Genomic DNA, 24,515 nt, shown 5'->3' on the forward strand with positions numbered 1-24,515 from the left:
CAGGCAAGAATACTGGAGTGGATAGCCATTCCCTTCTCCATGGGATCTTCCTGACCCAGGGACTGAACCCCGATCTCCTCCACTGCAGGCAGATTCTTTATCATCTGAGCCACCAGGGAAGCCCTACAGAAGTTGTGTAACACACACAAGAGCTAATCTATGGCAACATCCCACCTCATGGGGCTACTCTCAACTTGGGGTCAAAGACAGCACAGACATATGTTAGCCCATAAGCTCTCGTCTATCGAGCATCAGTCAGTATAGAAGAAGAATTCTATTCAAAGAGATCTTTAAAGTTCAAAAAGTATTTAGATATCATCTTGTATTAATGGGGGGTGGAGAAAGGGCGGAGGAGACAGATCTCGAGAGGGTACTGATTTACCGATTGCCATGTTGTTTTATTTTAGTCATTTTCTACAGAAACACTTCTTACGCATCATGTTTCTGGCCTTCTTAACCAGAGTATGAAACACTGACTAAAATGCAATCCTTTCCTGAGGGTTCAGGCCCATTGTTATGACTGTAAACTATGTTTCTATGCTATGATTCCGTGATGTTCAAATGATGAGAAGATAAATGTGGGGGTAATTTGCTTCTATACTAAATAACCCAGACAAGTTTCTACTTTCTTCTCCCTCCTTTTCTTCTTTCTTACCATAAGATTTCAAGAATCCAATTACTTGGCTCCTGATTGCAGCATAATCCCAGCAAAGCACTGATCTTTAGAAAAGGGAGAGATGATCTCAGAGCCGAAGACGAGAGGAAACCCACACCCAGAGGCTGCCTACTTACATAATAACACAGGTAGCCTTTATTGAGCATTTATGATATGCTATGCCATAGTTTATGTTCTTTACTTCATTTGATCCTTCTAACAACCCTAGAATACCGGTGCTATTGTTCAGATCTCTCCTGAGTCAGAGATACAGTCCTTGTTCAAGGTCACAAAGCCAGTAAACTATCAAACTTGGAGAGTTCTTGCATCAAAGCCCACATTCTGAGTTCTATTCCACCTCCTTAAATGTTTGAAGTAGGATCTTGAAAGCAAGATTGCTGAGAGATTTTCATTTACAAGTGGTAAAACCTGAACCCTAGAAAGGGTAGTAACTTTCCCCCGAAGTCACACAGCCGTTTGGAGCTAGACTAGGACTCAGTTCTTGGATTCACTGTTCCAAGTTGTTACAACTCTATTACACAGTGGAGGGAAGAGTTTGGCAATATTTTTGAAAAAGGAGCTACATCCTAAATGGACTAAAGGCCCTCAGGCACAGGGTCCCTGCCTTTCTTTGGCCCATTCTAGAGCCACAGGGCCTGAGGTTCCACAAAAGCTTCAGTGTGGATCTCCCACTAGTACTGTCATTGTGGATGTGACTGACCTGAGTCACATACCACAGGCAACTAGGAAGTTGCCTCGACTCCCCTAGGGAGGAAAGCAGAGTTTTCATCTGAGTTCTACCTGTCATTCTCTCCCAGAATGAGGGACCCAACTCTCCCCCTCTGTAGACCAGCAGGTGTCTCAGACCTCTCAGGTGACAGACCTCTCAGGCACTGAGCAGCTAATGAGAGACCTGACCCAGCCCTTCCTCAGAGACCTCCCAGGTTACAAGTCCCAGGGGGAACAGGGTCTGGTTCCCTGGAGTCCTCAAGTTCAGAGGGAAGGGATCTGGTGCTCCATCTCTGGACAGTTATACAGCTGATCCTGCAGATTGCTAATGAGGAGATTTCTATAAGGGGTGATGGAAGATAATCAGGTGTCCAGAGGGGAGGGAAGAGAAAGAAAGGGAGAAGGAAAAGACTCCAGAGAGTCCACCCAGACCTGTGGGTATCTGATCTCGGCTCCATCCTAGAGCCACTGCTGTCTGGAGCAGTGGGCTAGGCAAGGGTTCATGGCTGCCCTTGTCTCTTCCCTGCTTACCTGTGGCTGCTGGGTGGTTAAGGGTCTCTGAGGAGAGAGGATAGGGGTCCTAGACAGCAGCTGGTTCATCTTGCTGACGACCAGCTCAGTGATGAGTTGTCTGTCCTCCACCTGGTGCTCCCCGATCAGCGGCATACTACAGTCCATGACCTGGTGGAGGAAGGGAACCCGGTTAGGAAAGGAGACATCTACGGCCTGGGACAGTCTTTCAGAATGAGCAGGACTTAAGCCAGCAGAGGTAGGTTGGGGTGAAGTGGGTGCTTGTGTCTTCAGTTGGAGGCATGCTCTTTTGCATAAATAGGCCTCCATTCCCTTCTCCTGCAGCCTTGGCCTTGGGCCTCCCCCAGACTTCATGCAGGTCACGGCTCAGTGGGACTTCAGTCTGGTGACTGAGGGTGGCGGGGAGAGGGAAAAGGCAGGCAGACAGCGCAGCTCCAGGCTCTGAGGCTGGCAGGCAGCGGAGCAGAGACACGGAAGGCCACACCCTTAACTCCGGTGAGGAGAAGGCAGTTCTCTCCTCTGACTCTTCTCCCACACAACCTCTGTCCCCACTGATACTCTGCCCATTAAATGACTGGCTTCCTGCCTTTGCTCATGACCTGGGATGCCTTCACTTTCACCACCAAGCCAATTCCTCCTGTACCTCAAGGTCCAGATCAATGTTTTCTTCCTTTAGGAAGTGTCTGCCTGCCCAGGATCGCAGACTCCATAGTTCAACTGTCTCATTCAGGGATAAGAAAACCAAGTCCCACCAAGAGCAGGGTGGTATGACCATCTAGAAGTTACATGCCGAGCAGGCCACGGAGTAGATTCTGAAGCCCACTTTGGGCTCCAGACACAAATCCTCTGTAAATACCACCAACTCCTGGCAAGGAACCTTTTCTGCTCCCAGGAAGACTGGAAGGGAATGTGTGTGAAGGATACATACGGCCACTGACTCTCCCTTTAACATGGGAAAAGGGTCAGCAAGGTTGTGCCAGAGGCCCAGACTGAGTCAAGTGTCTCCAGGGCTCAGAGAAGGGCTAAGAAGAATCTCCTGCATCCAGGAGACCTGAGTTCTAGCCAAGCTGAAACACTGACTCACTATGTGGCTTTGCTTGTGGCATCAGGCCTCCATTCTCTCACTGGCAGAGCAGACTGGACCCAATGATTCCCAAGGCCAGTTTCCTGAGACTAAGAACAGCAAAACCACTGAGGGCTTCCTGGAGGAGTGGCAGGCTAGGACCCAGGAACCCAGGTCTGGCATCTCTCACCAATGGTGTGGATCAGCCCGGCTGGTTAGAAACCAAAGCTCCACTGGCAGCTGTTTGGCGCTGCACACTCCCCAGCTGCGTCATCTGGGAACCTTCCCGTGGCTCAGGAGACTCTAACCTAACTGCAGTCTGTGCTCCCATGCAGCTCTCAAGCCAAGAGCTTGGCCTCCAACCCTGGGGCTCGTCTCGTACTGAGATACTCTTTGGGCCAGACTTACCTCAAAAATATAGTCTTTCCCATCTTTGCCATGCACAGCTTTGACGGCACAGATGTCCAGGCCACCGAACATCTCAGAGCAGGTGTCCACCCACAGCTTGTACCTGGAGTGGGGTGGGGGAAAGTGTCCTGAGGCTGGGCACTAGCTCCCACCTAGCCCGCTTGCGGTCATGCTATCCTGGCTGCCTCTACCTCTCCTGGCTGCACCCCCCCAGGCCTCCCCTCACCAATCAAGCACACTGCCTTATCTACCGTGCCCTCTTGCTTTGCTCTCTAGACCCTCTCTGCCTTCCCAAGCTTAGAGCAGGTCTCACCTACTCTAGGCAGCCTCCCTCAGCTGTTCAGCCCACGGTAACTCCTCCTGCCCTGGAGCATCTATGGCAAGTTCAGTCTTTATCTCCATCATTCAGCACATAACCCAGTCCTGCCTGATCTTCTTAATTGTGTGTTTGGGCCTTTGTGTTCCATCTGTCTGGCTAGATTAGAGGCTCCCTTTGGGCAGGACTCATTTCTTACATCTTCTCTTCTATGGAAGCCACCCTCACCAGACAGGGGAGCTGCAGCCCTCCCCTCACTCACCGGTCTGACATGGCGATCTGCTCCAGCATTGCAGAGCCAGTGTTTGTCTTCCAGTTCCCTGAGATCGACGTCCTCCTGCAACAAGGCCCCGCCAAGACGGGTCAGTGAGCTGCACTGCACTGAAGGCTCATGGTCGCTGTCCCCACCTGCCTCTCCCACCAAGAGCCTGGGGGCCTGTCGGCTGAGCTGAGAGCCTGGCTTCCACTGCCAACCCCCCAACCATAATGCTCTCCTCCTTTCTACAAGAGTCCAGCCCAGGTTGCCCTGGCACCCTGGAGTCTTCTCTGATCTTTTCAACCCGATGAGCACTTGCTCTCCTTACAATTCCTAGAGGACTTTGCCTCCACCTCTCTTCAAATCCTGTGTCTACTTTTTACTTTAGTTATCTGAGCTAAGTCTTCTGTCCACAAATCTATTAACCACTTGAAGATATATATTGTGTCTTGTACTTTGGCCACCGACTCATTGGAAAAGACCCTGGTGCTGGGAAAGATTGAGGGCAGGAGGACAAGAGGGTAGCAGAGGACGAAATGGTTGGATGGCAGCACTGACTCAATGGACATGAGTTTGAGCAAACTCCAGGATATGGTGAAGGACAGGGAAGCCTGGCGTGCTGCAGTCCATGGGGTTGCAAAGAGGCAGACACAACTAAACAACAACAACAAATTGTGTCTAGTATTCCCATCAGCCTACCCACTTGGTATCTGGGCTGACTTGGTATGCACAAGCTGAATTCTATTGATCCTGGAAACACCCTCAAGGCTCCAGTGAGTATCTTCCCATGGCTTCCTTATTAGCTCACTTATTCTTTCAACAGTTAACGTTGAGGGCCTACAGTATCAGCATTGTGACTCTGGACAAGTCGGTTGACTTCTTCAGGCTCAGGCTGCCTCATCCCTCACATGGAGCTCATGGAGTCAAGTCCCAAACCCTTCTCTTTTGTGCCCTCTGCAGCCTCCATCTGTGACCACGTGTTAGATAGAGTCAATTAGTCTTGGACTAAGGAGGAGGCAATTGATCTGGTTTCTGGATCTGGATTTGCTCTTGACTGGCTGGGTGACCTGGGGTGAATCACCTCACCTCTCTGAGCCTTCCTCATCCTTGTGTAAACACAAGGTTATCATGAGGACCAAATTATACAGGTTTTAAGTAAACTGTAAAACACCAAAAATATGTCTTTTAGATTAGTCTTCACTGAGACACAGTCAAGAGGAAGGGGATGGCCCAGGGACAGAAAAGCCCCGCTCATCCACTGACAGAGCCTAGTCACTCCCTACCACATGCTGGCCTTGTCACTCACTATGACTGGAGACTGATGATATGATTCTCTGCTCAGCAGTTCTCAGGAGTATCCTCCCTGGAGATCGGATACCAGACGCTGGGAAACCAAGACACGTGGCAGGTTCTTCAGAGCCCTGCACCAGGCCAGAGAGCCAACCCTTACAGCAGTGACCACGCCTCACATCTGTACAGTGCTGATTCCCTTCCAAGGCTGCTCCATCCCAAACCCCTCACCAGAGCCTTACTGAACATTCCCTGGTGTGAGTAGGCTGCAATTTTTGCCCCCACTTTACAGACAAGGAGATTGAGACTCAGAAAGGTTAGCTGACTCGTCCAAGATTGTGTATCTAGTCAAACTAGGTTCACATGCTAGCAAGGTAATGTTCAAAATCCTTCAAGCTAGGCTTCAGCAGAACATGGACTTTCAAATGTACAAGCTGGATTTAGAAGAGGCAGAGGAACCAGAGACCAAATTGCCAACATCTGTTGGATCACAGAAAAAGCAAGGGAATTCCAGAAAAACATCTACTTCTACATTACTAGCTACCCTAAAGCCTGTGACTGTGTGGATCACAACAAACTGTGGAAAATTCTTAAAGAGATGGGAACACCAGACCACTTTACCTGTCTTCTGAGAAACCTGTATGTAGGTCAAGAAGCAACAGTTAAAACCGGACATGGAACAACAGACTGGTTCCAAACTGGAAAAGGAGTACATCAAGGCTGTATGTCACCCTGTTTATTTAATTTATATGCAGAGTACATCATGTGAAATGCCAGGCTGGATGAATCACAAGCTGGAATCAAAATTGCCAGGAGAAATATCAACAGCCTCAGATATGCAGATGATACCACTCTAATGGCAGAAAATGAAGAGGAACTAAAGAGCCTCTTGATGAGGGTAAAAGAAGAGAGTGAAAAAGCTGGCTTAAAATTCAACATTGAAAAAACTAAGATCATGGCATCCAGTTCCATCACTTCTTGGCAAATAGATGGGGAAAAATGGAAACAGTGACAGATTTTCTTCTCTTGGGCTCCAAAATCACTGTGGATGGTGACTGCAGCCATGAAATTAAAAGATGCTTTCTCCTTGGAAGAAAAGCTATGACAAACCTAGACAGCATATCAAAAAAGCAGAAACATCACTTTGATGACAAAGGTTTGTACATCAAGGCGTTTATATATGGATGTAGTCATGTATGGATGTGAGAGCTGAATCATAAAGAAGGCTGAGTGCCGAAGAATTGATGCTTTCCAACTGTGGTGCTGGAGAAGACTCTTGAGAGGCCCTTGGACTGCAAGGAGATCAAATCAGTCAATCCTAAAAGAAATTAACCCTGAATATTCATTGGAAGGACTGATGCTTAAACTGAAGCTCCAATCCTTTGGCCACCTGATGCAAAGGGGCAACTCATTGGAAAAGACCCTGATACTGGGAAAGATTAAGGGCAAGAGGAGAAGCGGGCAGCAGAGGATGGGATGTTTGGATGGCATCAACAACTCAATGGACATAAGTCTGAGCAAATTCCAGGAGATAGTGAAGGACAGGGAAGCCTGGTGTGCAGCAGTTCCTGGAGTTGCAGAGTCGAACGCGACTTAGTGACTAAACAAGCCCAGGACTCTTGGTTCCCTCACTGGGTTTCGCTTGCCCCTACACCCCACTGCCTAGTTCAGAAAAGATGAACAACTCACAGCTGAGTGGCTTGCTCTATGTGAACAGAAACACAAAGACAGAGCAGAGTAAAGTAACGCTGTCTTCCCAGCACTGGTGGTTCATAGGTGTGCTCCCGCGACCAGGCTGGGCAGAGTCCCTCACTTCCTTGTCCCCAGCAGGAGGCCATGGTACATAATAGGGTGTCAGAAACTTTCGAGTGAGTAATAGTAAAGCCCCATATACTTCACACCTTTCTCTAACAACGGGATGCCAGGCACAGATCCATGAAGGCTACCTGGGGCACATGGGGGCAGAGGGGAACCTGAGAAGCCATTCAGGGACAGCTCACTGGCCACTCAGGGCTCACAGGCCATCTGACCTTCACAGGGGGATCCACATTATTGCTGACTGACAGATAGCAGCAGGGGTGGTGTACTCTTCCCACCAACCCTAGCCATCCCCTGGTCTCTAGTGAGGGCTCGGGGAGAAGGGAAGAATCTCAAATGTTACCTTGGCTACTGTCCGGTCAGTTCCTTCTTCTGAGAGCAAGGAGATGGCCAAAAGTTTGGGGAAGAGGAGCTGAGAGAACCTAAACATTCACCCAAATAACTGACAGTCCCTCACAAGTAAAAAAAGTAAGTGAATATTTGCTGCTCTCGTCGCTTACCCCTCATCAATGGTTGGGGATTCTCTTTTCTTATGCTTCATTTAAGTTATTTTCAGAAACCCCAATCTTTAAAAATGTGATGCCTCCTTTTAAGGATCAAGACAGTCTTGCTCCACTATCATCGATGCTTTTTTGTTTATTTATGGGATTTTTAAATTAAAGGATAGGAAATCTGCTTTCATCAGTGCCAAAATCATGGATTTTCCTACTACTTTTACCTAGTTTTTATAATGGTCTTTTAAATTGTGCTAAGTTGTGTCTGACTCTTTGCAACTCCATGGACTGTACCCCATCAGGCTCCTCTGTCCATGGGATTTTCCAGGCAAGAATACTGGAGTGGGTTGCCATTTCTTCCTCTAGGGGATCTTCCTGACCCAGGGATTGAACCCACATCTTCCTGTCTTATATTGTGCATACTTCCTTATTTTATTTATTTATTTACTTGGCCGTGCACAGCACTTGGGATCTTAGTTCTCCGACCAGGGATGGAACCCAGGCCCTCAGCAGTGAGAGTACAGAGTCCTAACCACTGTACCACCTGGGATGTCCCACATTGCATGGAATTTTAAAGCAACCCTAAATTCCTTTCTGAAGCAGAATAGCTTTAATAAAAAATGATAAACCTAGGAAGTAGGAATCTGGTCAATAAAGGTAAAAAGGATTCTGTGCCTCAGTTCCGCACAGGGCTCCTCTCTGCGTATTTACTGGGCGCCTCCTATGAGTCTGCTGCTGCACAAGGAAGCAGGGCTGCAGTGATGACTCTGTCATTACCACCCAGAGAGCTCAGAGGAGCGCAGTATAAATGCCCATGTGTGGAGAGTGCTCAGCTAGAGGTGTGCGAGGGGTTACAAGAAGGGCGCACAGGGACAGGGCTCCTAACTCACTGGAGGGGCAGGGAGTATAAATCCTAAAAAGAAAGACAAGGGAAGAAAAATGAAAATAGGTGGGTGAGGGGGAGGGAAGCTGCTCCACTCTGATGTGAGCTCAAGTCCAGAGTGGCAAAGGTCACATTCATAGGTTGTGATGTTCTTTCTTTGTGAAGAAAAATACTACCTTAGAATTTTTTTAAAAGTGTGAAGTTGAAGTGAAAGTGAAAGTCACTCAGTCGTGTCCAACTCTTTGTGACTCTGTGATCTATACAGTCCAAGGAATTCTCCAGGCCAGAACACTGGAGTGGTTAGCCTTTCTCTTCTCCAGGGATCTTCCCAACTCAGGGATTGAACCCAGGTCTCCTGCATTGCGGGAAGATTCTTTACCAGCTGAGCCACAGGGGAAGCCCCAAAATACTGGAGTGGGTAGTCTATCCCTTCTCCACGGGATCTAGCCCCAAAATACTGGAGTGGGTAGCCTATCCCTTCTCCACGGGATCTTCCCAACCCAGGGATCAAACTGGGGTCTCCTGCATTGCAGGCGGGTTCTTTACCAACTGAGCTATCAGGGAAAATGTGAAGTTACTATTTCTAAAATTGGACTTGTAAGCCATTTGTGTTTGGATATATATTTCAAAAGATCAGATAGTCTTGAAATCTTTTCTTTTTCTCAATTCTATTGCAGGAAGCCTTTCCCTTCTCATTTTGGCAAATGGACCCAGTTACATGGAACAGTCACCTATTCTCATAACCACAACGCTTTTCACGTTCTGTAGTTCAGTTCAGTTCAGTCGCTCAGTCGTGTCCGACTCTTTGTAACCCCATGAATCGCAGCACGCCAGGCCTCCCTGTCCATCACCGACTCCCGAAGTTTTCCCAAACTCATGTTCATCGAGTTGGTAATGCCGTCCAGCCATCTCATCCTCTGTCGTCCCCTTCTCCTCCTGCCCCCAATCCTTCCCAGCATCAGGGTCTTTTCCAATGAGTCAACCCTTCGCACGAGGTGGCCGAAGTATTGGAGTTTCGGCTTCAACATCAGTCCTTCCAGTGAACACCCAGGACTGATTTCCTTGAGGATGGACTGGTTGGATCTCCTTGCAGTCCAAGGGGCTCTCAAGAGTCTTCTCCACTACCACAGTTCAAAAGCATCAATTCTTCGGCGCTCAGCTTTCTTCACCGTCCAACTCTCACATCCATACTTGACTACTGGAAAACTGACTGAACTGAGTGTCTACAGGGCTACATATTTATAGCTTCTTAGCTTTTTCTGTGCTCTAGCAGCCTCGTGAAGCCTACAGATTCCTTTTGATGTATGAAATACTGAAGATGTATAAGTGTAAAATAAAATACACAGGACAGCAAAAGAACTCAATTATTTAAAATAATTATCAAAAAAGTTATCAAAAACAATAAATCTCTGATTAGTGTAAAAATATATGTCTTTTTTGTAAATAAAAAATGTATTTACAGGTACAAATGTAGCGGCAAGCCTAACTCCCATGATTTGTAAGTAGTCATAAAAGTAATTGGTATTTAGAGATATCTATCAAAGTGTGTGTGATACAAAAACCTCTGTGATGACCGCTGGTGGCAAACCACACGTCTGTCTACTACTGCAGCTACTCCAATCTGCTCACAATTGAGGAGAGCATTGGGTTTCACTTAGAGGCTAATGAAAATAAATATTCATTTTCTGCCTCATCTCAGTTCGGGAACCCCTCCTCTGCCTTGAAAGGAGGCCAGGCCAAGACTCCCTGACGTGACTGGCGCCCTCCCTGTGTTGTCTGCTTCGTGGGGCCAGGGAAGGCTAAACTGAGAGCTGGCTGCTGTCTGGAGGCTGAGCATTGTCCCTGAGCTGAGGAGACAGTGACGGGTGTCCGGGGGGCCCCACCCCACTCACATGTAAGCCTTGTAGTTGGTGCCTATCTTCTGGACCCGGATGTCATACTTGGCATCAATGAAAGGCTCTGCGGTGGCGTAGGTCTGGGTGAGGGCCACCACGCTGGCAATGTCCTGGAAGTCGTAGTGGTTTTCCACTTTGACCTAATGGTGGAGGAAGGCAGAGAGGCAGAAAAGGAGGTATGCACACACACTGAGAGTCACAAGAGCCCTGGACCCCCAGGCTCATCATGATCTTCCCACCAGAGGCAAACCTGGGTGCCACATCTCCCTAGGAGGTCCCCACTCTTGAGCTTCCCTTCCCAGGGCTCGGGAGCCACATCTGCTACAAAGAGCACAGGGACAGTCTGGTGGCCTGCACTCTGCTTTCTGCAAGAGGCCTGTCTGGGTAACACTCATGGTTTCAGAAGGGCCATATCATCTTCTCCTTGGAAAGAATTCATCAGCAACCGAGGCAGAAGAACAGTCTACAGCCAGGCTCCCGGAAAAGCTCCCGTTGTGGCCTCAACCCCAGGGCACAGAGGCCGTGGCCTTACCTTGCCCATGCCCGAGTGAGCGTGGCCAATCTTCACCACCACAGGGAATGTGGGCAGAGTCAGCTGAAAGCAAAGGAGAAAGGAATGACAGGTCACAGTGTACCTCTCTGGGGAATCCTACAAATATTTTTCTTGGGAACACTCTTGGAAGGGCTCTTTAAAGAACCAGTGCAACCTATTTGCATCAGAAATTTAAAAATTTAAAAACAGAGTGACAGTGACTTGCCTAAGGTCATAGCATATTAGTGGTAGAACTACAAGGAGCCCGTTCTCCTATTTGGTACTCTGTATCTTTAAGACTCATTGCTTCAGCCTTCATGTGTCCAGCTATCCGGCACTGAACCTGGCTCTTCTCCCCTCTCACACTCTCTTCCTTGCTCACCAACACCTGAAACCCACCACTGAACACAGCTCAGAATGCAAAGGCATATTTCTGCCCAGCTTGGGGTTTGGAAAACAGCTAATGTAAGAATTCAGCATGATTACCATTCAAAAGAGATGCTTAAGAGAGTAAACGCCACCTTGTTGTTCAGTGGCTCAGTCATGTCTGACTCTTTGCGACCCCATGGTGGTGGTACACCAGACTTCCCTGTCCTTCACCACGACTTTAAGATAGCCATATTTTAACAGAGAAACCACAAAGACTTAAAAGAAGAAAAGCCACCTTCCAAAGGCAGGGTTTCAAGCTGTTACAAAATGGCCATGGGAGAAATAACATGGTAGAGGGGACCAGACGTCAGGAGACCCGCATCCCAGTCTCTCGGCAAGTCTCTTTGCCTCCTTGAGCCTCAGCCTTCATATCCACCAAGTGAAAGGGGCTGAATGGGATGCTTTCGAGATCCTGTCCAATCACGCATCAGACTTTATCCTGGTTGGGGTTGCATGAAGAACCAACCCGGATGCCAAACCTCATCCTTTCTCAGTCAAGCTCAGTTCTCTCTCAGCTGCCTTCTTTTCAAACATCATGACCACATCAAGACGAAAAGATGTCTTTCAGAGGATACACTATTGACTCTGACGAAAAGTCAGATTCCTGTGGGAATCCTGAGTATGACCAGATACTGGGAGTACCTGACCTGAGGATTTCAGCACTCCTGGCTGAGGCCAGTTGAGGCTGGGGAAAGGAGCTTCAAGTTCAGTTCACCCTACTTTATGGAGAAGTAAGTGAGGCCCAGAGAGGCAAGGCTGTGAATCTCCTGAGTGACAGAATCGGTACCCAGCCTCCCACTGTCTGGTGGAAGACTGTGTGGAAACATCCTACAACAACCCAGTGGGTCTCTATTCAGAGCCTTGGAGCACTATGCTCTCTGTCAAACAGTACACAAAGCTCCAGTCTACGGCCCAAGGGCCTCGCTTGTTTTCAAAGCTGCCCCACCCTCTATAACAAGACAATCTCTCAGCTGAGTAGCGCCCTGAGATAGGAAATCAGGGTGGCCAAGAGCAGAAAAAAGGTTTTAAGGGCCTAGGTTTCCCCAAGTGATGGGCTACCGCATGCTCTGAGTCCCCTCAAAGAGCACTGTCCTCATGCCATCTGCATGAGCTCCGGGAATGGGAAAGGGTTTCTAAGGCACCGGCTGCTTTCTCCAATATCTCTCCCCACCCCCCAGCCGACAGAGCCAAGACACACACACACTCACACCCCAACTTTCCCTGTCCTGTTCCATTACTGTTTGCTGTTGCTTTGGAGCCTCATAAATAGGGCATTGAAAACACTTCCTGCAGCTGAAAGAAGCCCTGAGTAGCTTGTCTCATTCCCAGTGTGCAGATCAGCGAGAGGTCCGGGCTTCTCTGTCACTGTCTCTCTTGCCTGTTGTAATTCTGTCTGCCTCTCTCTGACTCTGCCTGTCTCACTTTTTCTGTTTGAGCCTCTCTGCACTCTTGCTCCTTTTGCCTGAGTCACAGCCCCTTGGTCTCTGTGCCCCCCAAGCATCTGTCTCTGTGGCCCTGTGCTTCTGTCCTGACGCCATCCCCTTTCCCGGTGCCTTTCCTCTACTTTGGGAAGGCTCAGACAGGGAAACCGCACAGGGGACTCGCGCGGCTTTCCCCTGCGTCTCACTGAGCCTGCTGGCCCAGAGGGCCGCGACTCTGCAGCCACAGAGTGGCCTGCGGCCAAGGGAGGGCGGAGCCCATCGGGGCGGGATCGGCTCTAGGTCCACCTCATAAAGCCAGGGGCGAGGGGCGCGCCGCGCTCCGGAGAAGCCGTGGAGGGGCAGTGTGGTCTGACAGTCCCCACAGGCTCAGTCGCAGCCCTGCAGAGGCATGCCCCGGAGCCCCCGGCCCGCGCCGAGCTGGGTGCTGTTGCTGCGGTTGCTGGCGCTGCTGCGGCCGCCGGGGCTGGGCGAGGCGTGTAGCTGCGCCCCCGCGCACCCCCAGCAGCACGTCTGTCACTCGGCACTCGGTGAGTCCGGGGGAGCCCTCGAGGTCCCCAGCAGTGGGTGGGGGTGTGTGGGGTCGAGGCGGGGCCGCGCAGCGGACCTGGAGTTTCGAGGGAAGGGGTGGAGCTCAAATCCCGCCCCAATTGCCTCCTGCTGCGGCCGGTGGGTTGGGCCGGGCCGGCGCCATAGCAACACTGCAAGCGCAGAGACCCGAGGACTTTCCAGGGAATGAAAGACAGTGTAGGGCTTCCCAGGTGGTGCAGTAGTAAAGAACCCGCCTGCCAATGCAGGAGACTCAAGAGACAAGGGTTCGATCCCTGGGGCGGGAAGATCCCTGGAGAGGGGCATGGCAACCCAGTCCAATACTCTTGCCTAGGAAATCCCATGGACAGAGGAGCCTGGCGGGCTACAGTCTATGGGGTTGCAAAGAGTCAGCTACAACTGAGAGAATGAGCACAAAGACAGTGTAAAGGGCTCTACAGCGATCCCCTCTCCCCTGCCTACTGCAGTTATGGGATGTCACTGAACAAGTCTCTGGAACTATCCAGTGATTATTCTGATCCACTGATTAGGGAGGTTGAGGGAGTTGGGCTTTCATGATAAACATCCCTCTGCATCCAAGCCTATAACTGAGGTTGTCACCACGGCCCCACCCCAACACATACCCTTTACCCTTTCTCTCTGCCTGGAATGCCCTTCCTCAAAAACCCTTAACTTCCTGGCAAACTCCTATTCATCCTTCCAAACCAGGGGGGTCTCCTCTTCGCTGAAGGCTTCCTGATTCCTGGTGCTACCACAGCAACTCCAACATCTCTGTGCTCCTACTGTCCTGTGCTGTTGGTCTTTGTAAGAGTGTTCTCCACTAAACCAAGAGTTCTGCAGGGTGGGGGCCCTGTCCTAATCGTGCCTGTGGGCCTAGGACCCAGTGTTAGACCAGGCACGGAGGAAGAACTTCATAAACAGGTTTTGATTAATACCCGAACGACAAAGAGATGAACTACCTCTGTGCACAGTCAGGATATTTATTAATTCAATAAACGTTTGCCAACGTCAGCTTGGTCAGGCTCTCTCTGAGGTTCTGGGCTACAGCAGTGGATGACTACACACTGACTGCCCTCAAGTGGCTCCTCTGCCCTGCCTGTCTCCACCCCACTGTACTCTGGGCTGCGGAGAACTCGACTCCCCAGACCAGCAGGCAGAGTGGAGAGACTCAAGGACCTGGTAAGCCCGAGGGGTTTGGAACTTCCAGCAATTGCAGAGGAGTATCTCTTACAGGCAGCATCTTCCTGGCAACGCACTGATACCTAAACCCAGAAGCCCCTGCAGAATTCTCCAGGAGGCCATAGGCCACCCAGATCCCAGGAGGATCGCTCCTACAGGCTGCTGAAGGTTCCCTCTTTTCTCTTCCTGTGCAGCTATCCGGGCCAAGATCTCCAGTGAGAAGGTAGTTCCTGCCAGTGCAGACCCTACTGACCCTCAAAAAATGATCCGGTATGAAATCAAACAGATAAAGGTACATGGGGGCAGCACAGGGCGTCACCCCCGTGGGCTGTTAGGAGGAGTTGGGGGCTGTGATCTGGGAGGGGTGGGGCTGGGGGGCTGGTGGTTCGGTCGGCCTGGCTCAGTGATGCTAGGGGTACAGATACTGGAGTGGATGACATGTTGGAGCCAGAGGACAGTGCAGGACAGGCCCTCTGTGCTTGTGCGTGGGGCTGCTAGAGGCGCCTCCTTTCTCACTGGAATAAACCAAGGTTTAAATATTTCTAGGGAGATAAGACCCAGTTGTGCCATCTGTGTGCAACGAGTCCTGAACTAGACTTTCACTTAACTTTTTTAGATTAAGAAAAAGTTTTTCCTGTTAAGATATAAAGTACACTCACTGACCCAATACTGCTCTTTCGTAATTGCCTTTCAGATGTTCAAAGGGTTCAAGAAAGTCAACGATATTCAGTATATTTATACGCCTTTTGATTCCTCCCTCTGTGGGGTGAAACTAGAAGCTAACAGCCAGAAGCAGTATCTCCTGACTGGTAAGTTAAAGACCAGCAGCGGCCCTAAGAGTCTCTGCCCTAGGAAGGCAGGCAAGGAGGAGCCAGGCTGACCTTGGGCAGCAAGCTGAGCCAGGTGGCATTTTCTTGGGCACAAAACAGCTGCATTACTAAGAGGCAGCCTGAGTTGGGAGAAGCCTTGGTCACCTCCCTGTCAGGGCCACTGCCTTCCTGGTTCACAGGCTGCTGTCCCAGCCTAGGGCAGCTGGTTCCGTTTCCAAACAGCTTTAAGTGATGTAAGATTTTTGGTGCGTGTGTGCTCAGTCGTGTCCGACTCTTTTTCGACCTCCATAGACTGTAACCCGCCAGGCTCCCCTGTCCATGGGATTTCCCAGGCAAGGATACTAGAGCGGGTTGCCATTTCCTCCTCCAGGGGATCTTCCTGATCCAGGGATCGAACCTGCATCTCTTGCATCTTCTGCACTGGCAGGCAGATTCTTTACCACTGAGCCATCTGGGAAGCCTAAGGTTTTTGGTATCTTGAGCCAAATCCTGCCGCTCTGAAACTGCCCCTCGTGGGTTCAGCTCTGCCCTCTGTTCCAGGATGACCCTTCAGAGGCCTGAGGACAGTTGATACATGACTCTAGCTCCAGTTTCTGCTGGCCGTGGTCCCCAGACCCCTTTCTCTCCTGGCCACTTTCAATGGGATAGAGCCTGTCCCCGTCCCTCCCCAGCACTGGACCCTGAATCGGGGACCACACTGCAGGGGAGGTCTTAGTCACACAGAATAAAGGAGGATTGTACATTCGCAACCTCTACCCCACATACACATAACATACACATAATAGTCACTGTAGCCTACGATAGCATCAGCTTTAGGCGGCCACGATGGGTCACACTCTTGGTTCATGACTGACTCACATCCAAGGCCCTATTCTGGAAGTGCAGTAAAGCACAGACCCTAATAGCAGCATTGACTCTAATATGATTCTGTGTCCAAGACCTTGGGCCCAGGCAGATCTCCTCATACTGCACTGACTGGAATAGAATAGTTAAAGTACCTCACAAGAATCTAATCCATAACTGAATGAATGCAATACTGAATTACTTTGTTGTGCAGGGAAGGTATCTGTGTGGTTGTAGACAGGGAAGCCTCACTGTGTAAAGTGAAAGTAAAAGTGTAGTCGCTCAGTCGTGTCTGATTCTTTGCGACCCCATGGACTGTAGCCCACCAGGGTCCTCTGTCCATGGGATTCTCCAGGTAAGAATACTGGAGCAGGTTGCCATTTCCTTCTCCAGGGGATCTTCCCGACCCAGGGACTAAACCCAGGTCTCCCACATTGCAGGCAGATTCTTTACCATCTGAGCCACTAGGGAAGCCTTCATTGTGTAAGTGGGATCTAAATTTTCCCTAAAGGATAAAAAATATTTAGAAAGAAGGACAGGAAAAGAAAAACACAGCAGTTGGGGAAAACAGAAGGAGGAATTCCATTCTCTGTCCATCCCTTCAGCAATAAGTGACCACCTCCTCACTGCCTCGCCTGGGACAGGCAAGTGGAGATGCACTAACATGCCACAGTCCTCAAAGAGCTCCTTCACAGTTCAAATTTCTAAGAAGTCACAGGTGTTGGAGGCCATGCAGGTGGAGGCCCCCCAGATCTGAGGATGTGGAACTGTGCTGATCCAGGCACCTCTGGATGGGACAACAGGGGCAGGGCAGGCCCCTGAGCCCTCCAGGTCCCAGGACTAGCTGACAGGGCCACCTCCTTCCTGAGTACCTGCCCTCTGCTAGGGGCTGTAGTGCATCAGGGATGCAGGCATGTGCTGGCTGCCTCATGGAGGTCAACTCCACCCGAAGTGGGGTTAAATGACAAAGCACAGGCTTACTGAAAACTCATCCGTGGTGCCCATGGTCTGCAGGAGAAGATGCAGCCCTTATGCCTAATACCCTCCGTGACCAGACCCAGCTGACCTCCCCAGCCTTGGCTCCTGTTACTACTCAGTGACTGTTCCCAGCCCCTCATTTCCCCTGGAGCTTAAACTACTTGCAGTTGCAAAAGGTATTCTGCAGGGCTGTGCCCTTCTGTCCCAGTGCCCAGAAGTCCTTCCCCAACTTGTCTGGCAGCTGAACTCCTACCCATCCTTTCAATGCCCAACACAAGCATCATCTTAGACACCCTTCTTGGCCCCATCCCTTCCACAGACAGAGATAACTGTGTTTCCTTTGTTCTTATACCACATCCTATATAGAATCATACAACAGTATCATTTTCTACTTGTTTGTCAACCTTGAATATTCACGAGAAGGACTGATGCTGAAGCTGATGCTCCACTGCTTTGGCCACCTGATGCAAAGAGCCGACACTGGAAAAGACCCTGATGCTGGGAAAGATTCAGGGCAGGAGGAGAAGGGGACGACAGAGGATGAGATGGTTGGATGGCATCACTGACTCAATGGACTTGGGTTTGAGCAAACTCTGGGAGACAGTGAAGGACAGGGAAGCCTGGCGTGCTGCAGTCCATGGAGTTGCAAAGAATTGGACATGACTGAGCAACTGAACAACAACAACAATTTGTCTTCCCTACTAGTTTTTAGCTCCTTAGGGGTAGAAATCCTGTCATGTTTATTTCCTGTATTCCTGGTGCCAGGCCATAGTAGTTGCTCAGCCAGTAAATGACTGAATGACTGAAGTTCTAAGAGAGGTGAGGGCTAGTATGGCCAGGGATGGCTTTGCGGACAAGGTGGTACTAAAAAGGGTCTTTGGAAAATAGTAACGAGTATGATATGTAAAGAAGGGGAAGGAGAGAGACTCACCAAGATATCACTGGAGCAGGGGACTGGCCTGAGTAGATACTGGGAAAGGTTGGAAAAGGTTGAAAAGGAAGAAAGACCTACTATGAATCAAACACCTTCTGTGGGTCCACAACTGTGCTGGGAACTTCACAGACAGTCTCTCATTTAATCTTGACAATAACCTTATTATTCTCATCTTTCAGCTGAGAAGTTACATGGCTTTCTTATGATCACACATCAGTAAATGATAGAAAAGAAGGGATTTCCGCCAAGATTCTGACTTAAAGCCCACATCCCTCTGTCTGCACCATGCTAATGGAAAGGCCTTTGCCCTACAACTCTCCCTCATACAAACATCATCTGGTAATGGCTTTGATATAAAGACAGTAGAGGTTTTTCTGGCTCCTTCACTGAGCCCCATGTCACCATTTCCACCACAAGATACAGAGGAGGCTGTGATTCTGGGCTCCTTCAAGAGCTCCTGGAGCTCCACAAGCAGACTCCTCATGTTGGCTCTCCTCTATCTCCCCTTTAAGGTCAGATCCTCAGTGATGGGAAAGTCTTTGTCCATCTGTGCAACTACATCGAGCCTTGGGAGAACCTGTCCTTTCTGCAGAGAGAAAGTCTGAATCATCACTACTATCTGAACTGTGGCTGCCAAGTAAGGACTGTCCATTTCCAAGGCCTTCGAGGGTGGGGGAAGGGCCGTGCAGCCTCACCCTTCATGTATTCCTTCCTTCCCGCGTGCATGATCTATTCACTTGCTGTACTCTACTTGAGATTTGTGATGGATCAGGCATCGTTCAAAGCTGGGGGTGGGAAAGCAACAAGGCCCGTAGTCCCTGATGTCAAAGTACTTGCATTCTGGCTGAGAAGGCACCCATCATATAAGACAGACTTGGATAATACACTACCACTTAAAGACAGTCTACTCTTTTTGTCAGGACCTGTAATGGTTAATTTATTTAAGATATTTAGTCTTTAAAACAAATTTATCAAAAGTTAAGATTTCCATTTTATCGGGAAGAAATTCATGCTGTAGGAAGTGAAGTGACTTGCTTAGGTCAGTGGTAGAGTCAGGGCCTTTGGGCTTTTGGGGAGGCAATACTGTATGTGGAGAGTACAAGGGAAAGAGAACTAAGGGAGAAATTTGGAGACTTGGAAGGACCTTATAAGCCAGGGGGCATCTGAGCTAGGCTACAAGAACATGTAGGAGTCTGCAAGGCAAGAATAGAAAAAGGATACCCTGCTCATTTGGATGTTGTGTGGCTATGGCTCTAGATCACCACCTGCTATACTGTGCCCTGCACCATCTCGGCTCCCAACGAGTGCCTCTGGACAGACTGGCTATTGGAACGGAAGCTCTACGGGTACCAGGCCCAGCATTACGTCTGCATGAAGCATGTCGATGGCACCTGTAGCTGGTACCAGGGACGCTTGCCCCTCAGGAAGGAGTTTGTTGACATCATCCAGCCCTAGGAGGGATTGCCACAACCCTTTGAGAGTCCTGAAGTCCAAGCCCTTTTCCTTCCTGGCAGGGCGCTGGCTGTCCCCACCTGCTTCACGGATGCCAGACAAGGGGAAGTACCAAGTGGACGGTGTGGCCAGCATGTGGCCAGGGATGGGGCGTGTGGCAGCTTGTGTCCGGGACCCCAGTCCAGAACACGTCGGGCCAAGGGCTAGGGAAAGTAGCAGGACTTTCCTCTCCCACCCTCAGCCCATGATCCTTGCCTCCGAACCTTCTAGTTGAGCTGGTATTTGTTACTGATTCTGGCTTAGGTTCTTTTTTCAAAGCTCGGAATATTCCTTTTTCTCCCCAGATAAATATGTTTTCTTTTTATCTTAACTGATCTGACAGGGGAGAAATGATGACTATTATACATATGAGATGGGGTGGCCTTGTGAGATATAAGACCAGAAGGTGGGTGACAGTATCATAAACATGCTGATTTGCAGAAATGAAAGAACAACATCCTCTGGCTGTGTTTCATCTACTCCTCCTGTCTCAACTCATTCTGATCCTCTGATACACTTTCATCTGTTCAGGGGAGTGACAAAGGGGGACAAGGAGTCATTTAATGTGAAGCCTACAATGTAATCCCCTCTATACCATTCTTGGCACAGGGCCTGGCCCAGTTAGCAAGACAAGAATAGACTTGGGTATTGTCTCTCCGGGTTAACTATACTTAATGTCTTCAACTGCTGCCCAAAAGGCTTCTCCTCTGTCTCCTTTAGAAAGTCCTTCTCTACTAGATTACTAATGTTTTCATTACTACTTCAAAACCTTTTTTAAGCTTAAAAAAAAAAAAAGCCTTTCTCTTTATAGAGTTGAAATTCTCCCTTAGCTTTTGAAACCTCACAGAGATCTTGGGGGTGGGGGGTGGGTGTCCTCTCTTGAGGGCACATTTTAGGCTAGAGGACAGGAGGAAAAAGAACATAAAGACCCTTGGGGGAAAGGATGATAGTTGAGGAATATACTTTGCAAGTGTTACAGTTCTTCAAGTGGTCAGCCTGCTAGATGCTACAGCAGGACAAAGCCAGCTTCGAGAGATCCCAGCCTTCTGCTCAGTCCCCTCTTGGACACCCTGAAATCTACAAGCACACCCCCTGAGGGTTCCTCTGCCTCTACAAGCCTTCCTGAGTTGTCCTGAAAGGGAAAGCCCTGATGAGGGTCTTAAGGATTTATCAGGGCCAAGTGCTTAAAGTTCCAGGGCCTCTCCTGGGGAAGCTCTGGCAAAGATGGAGAAGGTAGTTCTTTCCAAGGCCCCAAGGTTCTATACAGCTTGCTGATAAGCTGGAGCATGCACAAAACACCAGAAGAAGGTTCCACATTCACAGAATGGTGCAAACGGAGATTCCTTCTGGAGATTTCTGTCCTGGAGCACAAGACTTGGAAAGCTAAGACAGAGGGTCTCCATTGGTGGGTTAAGTAGGATTACCCACTGACCACGCAGGCGTGGGGCAGAGAATGTGGGGCCAGAGAAGAAGGGGAAAAAACATTAGTAGCAGCCTCCATACCAACCATCTATCCCATCGTTCTGCTCTTTCTGCCATCCTGGGATGGCCTCAGAGAAGGCAGAGTGAAATCCTTGTCTTATCTGAATTTTGAGGAAACCCAGGGAATGGAAGTGTCTGGCGAATAGTATCAGGGACAATAGCTTACATCTGAGGAGCCCTCCACACTCTTCACAGACTATTTGCTTAAAGAATCTCACTGAAATCATGCAAGTGCCACATTAGCTATCCTGGCCGGAATCGTTAAGCCCACTTGCCTTTCGGATTGGGATGCTGACACGCGATGAGGGAATGTAACCCTCCGTGACTTGTGGCTATAAGCACAAGCAGCAGGATCTTCTGACTGTTGATCCATCTAGGTTGTTACTCTCAGCTTTTAATAAAACGCCTGTTTCTGCTCTTTCCTATGCCGTCTCCAAGTTTTGGAGACAGAGGGCTGTCAGCTAAAACCCAGCCACTGTGGCCTCACAGAGCAGGTCTGCAGTTCAACATCAATAGTCTCTGGGGTTGACAGGCTGAGGCCCTCCTCAGAGGCCCACAGCCAGCGCACGGCTAAGCTCAGAGTGCAGACAGCAGAGACTGATGCCCCCTCTCAGTCACCTACCATTTCTTTATGGTTGGGGTAGTAAGTCTGCTCAATGAGCGGGAACTTTTCTCCTCCCAGTGTCTTGTAGATGGCCACCAGCTGGGCAAACTGCAAAAGAGAAGCAAAGGTTTCCGTTTATCCAGACAGCTTCTGGAACAGACAGAATGGTGATCCATTGAACAAATATTTATTGAGCATCTGCTCCACTGAGGGCTTTGTGCAAAGTGCTCTGAGGATATAAAAGAGGTGTCCCACCCTCTATTCTCCAGGAGCATATGCTTCTGTTGGGGAAGGGAGACAGTGAGCTAGTCTTCATTCAGTGCCTACTCAGTGTTAATGATGTTTCATTTAATCCTCATATTGAACTGATGAGCTAGGGCCTTTAACATCTTCATTTTACATATGAGGCTCAGGAAGGGTAGGTGACTGCCTAAAGCCACAGTGTGGCAAAAAAAGGGACAGCTGGGGTTGAAATTTGGGTCTCTATAACTCTAACCACCATCATCTCCACAGAGATGGCAAGTGATGAAGCTGGATGGGGGAACAAGGGGCCCAGTCTTGGAAATTCAAATGCCAAGGAAAAGAAAGGGAGGATGCAATCATAGAATGCAGCAAAGACAGACCCCTGTCTTCTGGACTTACTGCTCATCTAAGAACTGAACTCACTGGACCCTTCACCTACGAGAAGCCAGAACAGCTCCAGGGAAAAGGGGTGAAGTGCACATACTTAAGTGTCAGGGTCTGCCTTTGGTGAACACGTAACGTCCCTGGTGTCCCCTGCCCACCCTCCTAGTTTATAAGTGGAGAAACTGAGGCCCAGATAGGTTGCTCGCTCAAGATCACACAGTAGTTGAGCCAGACTCATAGCCAGACCCCTTTAGTCCTAACCTGTAACTCTTCCTCTCCTTCATGTAGCTGCCTTTCAGGCTCTAAAGAGACCATGCTCTTCCCACAGGAAAGTTTCCAGTTCAATCTGTTCACACTCATTCCCCACCTCCACACACAGCCACCCCAGAGCACTGGCAGCAGCAGTGATCCAGCGTCTTCTCTCTAGTGCTACTGGGTTCACGCTCTAAGCCACTGACACCTGGAACTGCTGGAAGGAAGAGTTGCCAGATCAAACCGACCTTCTGTTTACTAAAGAAGGGAAAGATAGAACATTTTTCAAAAGCCCAGTTCCTGTTTTCAATCAGTGATGTTAGCACGTGTGTTGGTACGGGGAGACAATAAAAGCCAGAACTGAGTTGTTAGAAAATCAGAGTCTTCTGATTCTTCTTGTTCTGCCTTGAACTTGCTAGGTGTCCTTGGGCAAATGATGTCTCCTCTCCAGGCCTCATTTTCTTTATATATAAAATAGATAACTGAATTTGATCAGTTCTTCAAACGTTATAACCACACCAAAAAAAAATCTTCTCATTATGTTTCCTCCTAAACTCCATGATGAGACTGCTGTTTAGTGACCATTGGCTGTGGTCCTTTTGTGAATAGAGATAGAATCTGTTATTTTTGAAATGCTGAGAAACATTGGAGTTTCTGGGTCACTTTCTTCAGTGACACGCAGTTGGTGGCTCTAGATTTCCAAGGCCTCCTCCGGGGCTTCAGGTATGATTGATGGACCCCCAAGGCCCCAAGATTTTATTATTGGAAGAGACTTCAGAGAGTCTCTAGACCAGACATCTCATCTTACAAATGAGGAGACCAAGGCTAGAGAAGCAAAGGGGAGCACAGGCTCCCACATCGCGCCTGGAGTTGGGGCTGTGCTGGGACAGGGCCCAGGTCCCTTCCTGCCCAGTGCACTCTTCACTGTACCCTGCTGTCCTTGCTGTTGTTCTCTGGTTCTTCCATGTTCTCTGACTGTCAAGACCACCCCTCAGACCTTTTCTGCATTCTCCAATTCCCTCCACTACCTCATCTGACCTTTAGGTCCTGGCTGGCCACTTGGCCTGACTGGACCCCTGCTCGGCATCTGGATACCTGCCTGAGCTCCTGAGGCCCTCCAGCCTCCCCAGCCAGCTGATGCCAGCTCTGCCTCACAACCTCTGTCCCGCTGCAGCCCACGCCCTGGCATGGCACCAAGGCATGTGGGGCCCTATCTTCCCAGCATGTGGGAGAGTTACACAGACACCACGCTGATGCCAAGAAGGCCCCCGGCGGGCTCCCAGAGTTCTGGCACAGTCAAGACTAAGATGGCAGCCAGTTCCCATGCACTAGCTGGGTCCCTGGGAGCTCACGCTACCCTCCTCCACCTTCTGTAGTCCCTTCTGCTCAGAGCACTAGGCTTGGCATCTAACCCCTGCCTCCTTGGAAACTCAGCCTCAGTCACAAGCACACAATCACCAATTAAACAAAAGTAATACCTGATAAGGGTTATTTCCTCTCCACATAGACAAAAGAATGCATTTGGAGCTGAGGGTGGTATTGGCAATGAATAAGAAGATAATGCTCAGCATAACCATTTATCCAATGTATCAGGAAAGATTTCTCAGATGAAATGGGATTTCAAGATCAGTCTGAATTTAATATGTTACCCTTATCCCTCCTGGAAATAAAATGCTTCAATGCAACTCTTATGCGTTTGCCTCTAAAAAAACTCCACATAGAGTGACAGGATTTTCAGATAAATCTGCAGCAATATGGCAGGCAGCACTCTTGCTCTCCCTGGAATGCTACTTTCACTGATAGGTCTTACTTCTGCTTCCAAACTCCCTGTGTGCCTGCCCTGGGCAATCTATGAAATAGCGGATGTGCTCAGAGACAAGGTAGAGCCTTCCCAACACAGCTGAGGCCTCTCCTCACACCAGGAGCAGCCACAATAGAGAAATTTAGAAAACACACACCAAAGTCTCATCTCAGAGGGAAGCCCCCTTCACAGTCACCAGATTTGTTC

General features: G+C 49.4%; 2 protein-coding genes across 3 annotated transcripts in view; one reads left to right on the top strand and one right to left on the bottom strand.

Annotated features, from left to right (window-relative positions):
• Window positions 1–24,515, bottom strand: part of SYN2 (synapsin II) — a 158,962-nt gene that overhangs the window by 19,380 nt on the left and 115,067 nt on the right. The window contains exons 5-10 of the mRNA XM_081526384.1: window positions 21,647–21,736; window positions 10,871–10,933; window positions 10,336–10,478; window positions 3,965–4,039; window positions 3,387–3,489; window positions 1,916–2,065 (exon numbers count right to left, since the gene is read on the bottom strand). Coding sequence (XP_081382510.1) covers window positions 1,916–2,065; window positions 3,387–3,489; window positions 3,965–4,039; window positions 10,336–10,478; window positions 10,871–10,933; window positions 21,647–21,736 — 624 coding nt within the window. The remainder of the gene's footprint in view (window positions 1–1,915; window positions 2,066–3,386; window positions 3,490–3,964; window positions 4,040–10,335; window positions 10,479–10,870; window positions 10,934–21,646; window positions 21,737–24,515) is intronic.
• On the top strand, window positions 13,058–22,883 carry TIMP4 (TIMP metallopeptidase inhibitor 4). 2 transcript variants are annotated; one of them, XR_014064373.1, is made up of 5 exons: window positions 13,058–13,268; window positions 14,661–14,758; window positions 15,161–15,275; window positions 17,484–18,688; window positions 19,309–19,991. XR_014064373.1 is itself a non-coding variant. In XM_081526385.1 (5 exons), the coding sequence occupies exons 1-5, from the start codon at window positions 13,130–13,132 to the stop codon at window positions 19,504–19,506; spliced, it is 675 nt and encodes a 224-aa protein (XP_081382511.1). In that variant the 5' UTR covers window positions 13,058–13,129; the 3' UTR covers window positions 19,507–22,883. The 2 variants fall into 2 exon arrangements, 1 of the variants encoding a protein (XP_081382511.1); XM_081526385.1 differs by having other exon boundaries at window positions 18,564–18,688; window positions 19,309–22,883.

This window comes from Giraffa tippelskirchi, chromosome 9 (genome assembly GCF_054371585.1).
Source record: "Giraffa tippelskirchi isolate mGirTip1 chromosome 9, T2T-mGirTip1v1.2.pri, whole genome shotgun sequence".
Taxonomy (NCBI): Eukaryota; Metazoa; Chordata; class Mammalia; order Artiodactyla; family Giraffidae; genus Giraffa; species Giraffa tippelskirchi.

Bases quoted from the DNA above. Each gene is read 5' to 3' on its own strand.
- TIMP4 (XM_081526385.1), top strand. From the start codon at position 13,130: ATGCCCCGGAGCCCCCGGCCCGCGCCGAGCTGGGTGCTGTTGCTGCGG. The intron at 13,269-14,660 runs GTGAGTCCGGGG...CTTCCTGTGCAG, and splicing joins CGTCTGTCACTCGGCACTCG to CTATCCGGGCCAAGATCTCC. The intron at 15,276-18,563 runs GTAAGTTAAAGA...CTCCCCTTTAAG, and splicing joins GAAGCAGTATCTCCTGACTG to GTCAGATCCTCAGTGATGGG.